The sequence below is a fragment of the Verticillium alfalfae genome, genomic scaffold (genome assembly GCF_000150825.1).
Source record: "Verticillium alfalfae VaMs.102 supercont1.3 genomic scaffold, whole genome shotgun sequence".
Lineage (NCBI taxonomy): Eukaryota > Fungi > Ascomycota > Sordariomycetes > Glomerellales > Plectosphaerellaceae > Verticillium > Verticillium alfalfae.
The window spans coordinates 1,165,980-1,169,049 of record NW_003315036.1 but is presented as its reverse complement, the minus strand read 5'-3'; the positions used below and the strand labels follow the sequence as shown (position 1 = coordinate 1,169,049).

Genomic DNA, 3,070 nt, shown 5'->3' with positions numbered 1-3,070 from the left:
GTACCGAGGAGCGCAAAGAGTCAGAATACGTGCTATGAAGGACACAACCCAATGTGGCTCGGAACCGAAACGGTGGGACATTCACTTGTTGGGTTTGTCATCTATGCGATCCTTGAAGGCTTGGCATCCAGGCACCATCTCTGCTTCTGCTAGGGCGCAGACTTGGCAGACGATGATCGAGGCTGAGGAGTCGTCATTTCTGCCAGACTTGGCGAGGTGCGTAATTGCTGTCAAGCCACAGCTTCAGCTTGATTCCGGCATTGAAGTGCGGGAAATCCTCTACGGTGTCCCAGTGACTATCTCGCCCACCAATGCTCCCCGCCTTGAATCTGCAGACTTTAGTTGATCCAGCCTTACAACCAAGTCCTCAGTCGGCCGCCGGGCCTGTTCGGGGGCCTGGCAGCCTCAAAATGTACCCACTCATCAAGTCGGCACAGATGACCCGAGTGTCTTGTGCAGGCCATGCGGACAGGGAAATTCTTCATCTACCCCCCTAATGCACTGTCGAAGCTTAAGCCGGCCCCGCGAGTCAGGAATCTGTGTACGAGAAGGCGGACGAACCCCGAGTAGCGGTCCTTCCGTTGGAGACAGGACAAAACCACCTGGAACCTCAAACGCCACGTGTGCGGCGCGATCTGGCCCCATACGCCACCGTCTAGACTACTATGGCACGGGTGATTGGGTTGAAGGGGGGGGGGCTGCTTTCTGTTGACTACGAAGTTTCGTGTTTATAAACTGTTGCAGTGCCCAGAGCTTTTCACAGAATGAGGCGTGTCTGAGCGTATTCAGAGTTGTACTCGGGCCTCTTGGCACCTCGACACGTTTGACCGTCAGTGTTGCTTTGCAATGACGGTGGTGTTTTGTCACGCTGACTCGAGGCAGCCGGACCAAACTCTGGCTCCGACGGATGTTGCGTTGCAGTCGGGCTTTGGCCGTGAATGGGGATCACACCTGCCTACCTTCTTGTTTCGACTCAAGCGGGTGCCCGAACACCGAGATCCGTCTTGAGACAATCATCGTCATGTCAACTTCAACGTCTGGCTTGATTGTCTCGGTTCCGCCCCTCGCAAGTTTAAGAGCCCTTGCCGTTGTGAGTAACAGGTTGCTGGACGGAGTTGCGTGTCTTGTCCGCCTGAGCTGACAAGTCGTTGTTTGCAATTCCTTCTATGATGTACTGCTTGGAGTGATCCTTCAAAATTGCCCAGGAGGGGCACTATCTTTTTGGGAAGTGCCTTAAAGCCGAGGATGGGACAGGCTTCAAGGTTGTAATCTTTCCGAGCGGACAATCCTCTCACTCGTTGGAGATCATCCAGGGACAATTTTCCTCTTCATGGAATACCTCAATCGCTTAGAGAAAGTTTCTATTCGGGCCAAAGGTTGTGCTATAGATTCTGCGGTGGCTTCTGGAACCGAGAATACCGGTCCTCACAGCGGCCAGGATCTCGTTGAGTTGGTGTAGGAGCTAGTAGCACGCATTTGCCTAGCCTCATCGCTGCTTAGTGCTTCTGGGAAGCATTTCTAATGGATAGGACATTTTTGTTAAGCAGGCCTCGTACATCCAGCATCAGCCAGAGGTTTCCTTGGTCGGCCCAGCAATTTAGCCCTGGGCGTTTGCACTGCTTCGCAGCCACTGTTTCCCCCCTCAGACCAGTGATGCACGATTGGGATTACTCAACAACCGTAGATTGATACCCCACGAGCCTTGGTACGTCATGCTTAGAGCCGGGGGCCAAGTCCTACAACTCTAGGCAGCATACAGATGGGGCTGGCTATACATCTGTACCGCCAACACTTACTACCAAGTCCCTGACGGAACTACTTTGACGGCCAATTGCTCAGCATCGGGCAGATCTCCTTCTTTGATCAGAGCGGAAACCAATCATACAGAGGATAGCCGATAACGTAGTGCCTAAATGGGTAAAGCAACCCCACCTCCAAGTCATAACGTTATGAGGCAGTCTCTTGACTGATTAATACACATGACGCCAAGTGGATTACATCCCGCATGCATGTCGCTGTTGACGTCGATGACGAGCGGTATAAAAAGAAAATCGATATATCGCTGAGTTTCAATCTCAGGGCTCCCAAGTCCCTCCCTTCGCCTCGTCATCCAATTCACTACAATTTCTTTCTTCAGAATGAAGGCCATCGTCGTTACTTCCCCGGGGCAGGCCAGCCTTGTCACTGATCGGCCTCTCCCTAAACCAAGGGACGAGTACATGCTAGTCAAGACGGTTAGTGTCGCCCTGAACCCGACCGACTGGGTGCACATTAAGCACATCGCCGACGCTGGTTCTCTCATTGGCTGCGACTATGCTGGAATCGTCGAAGAGGTCGGCACTGGCATCAAAAAGCCTTTCAAGAAGGGCGATCGCGTTTACGGCTTTGTCCACGGCGGCAACTCGGTCCAGCATGAGGATGGCGCGTTTGCCGAGTACATCATGGTCAAGGGCGATGTCAGCAACATCATCCCCGACAACCTGAGCTTCCAAGAGGCGGCCACGCTGGGGGTCGGTGTAGCAACTGTCGGCCAGAGCCTGTACCAGAGCCTGAAGTTGAACCTGCCAAGCGCACCGATCACCAAACCCGTCCCTCTCCTCATCTACGGCGGATCCACGGCTACTGGCACGCTCGCCATCCAGTTTGCCAAGCTCTCCGGGTACCAGGTCATCGCGACGGCATCACCCCACAACTTTGATCTGCTGAAGTCTCTTGGAGCCGACGCTGTCTTCAACTCTCGAGACTCCGCAGCTGGTGAGGAGATCCGCAAGTTCACCAACAACAATCTGAAATTGGTCCTTGACACGATTGCCACCGAGTCCGCTGCCAAGTTCTGCGACGACGCCATTTCCACTGAAGGCGGAGACTACTCTTCCCTTCTTGCGATCAAGATTGAGAGGGAGAATGTCAAGGATCGCTGGACCCTTGGATACACCATCTTTGGCGAAGACTTTGAGGCTTTCGGGTCGTGGAAGGCAAGCCAGGAGGACAGGGCTTTTGCCGAGAACTTTTTGCCGCTTGCTGATAACCTCTTGGCTGAAGGCAAGGTTAAGGTGCACAAGCCCAAGAA

General features: G+C 53.6%; 1 protein-coding gene across 1 annotated transcript; it reads left to right on the top strand.

Moving 5' to 3' along the window:
• Window positions 1-2,138: 2,138 nt before the first annotated feature.
• VDBG_02874 (TOXD) lies at window positions 2,139-3,052 on the top strand (the record flags this gene model as incomplete). Its single annotated transcript, XM_003006689.1, has 2 exons — window positions 2,139-2,965; window positions 3,043-3,052. The coding sequence occupies 2 exons, from the start codon at window positions 2,139-2,141 to the stop codon at window positions 3,050-3,052; spliced, it is 837 nt and encodes a 278-aa protein (XP_003006735.1).
• Between the last annotated feature and the right edge of the window lie 18 nt (window positions 3,053-3,070).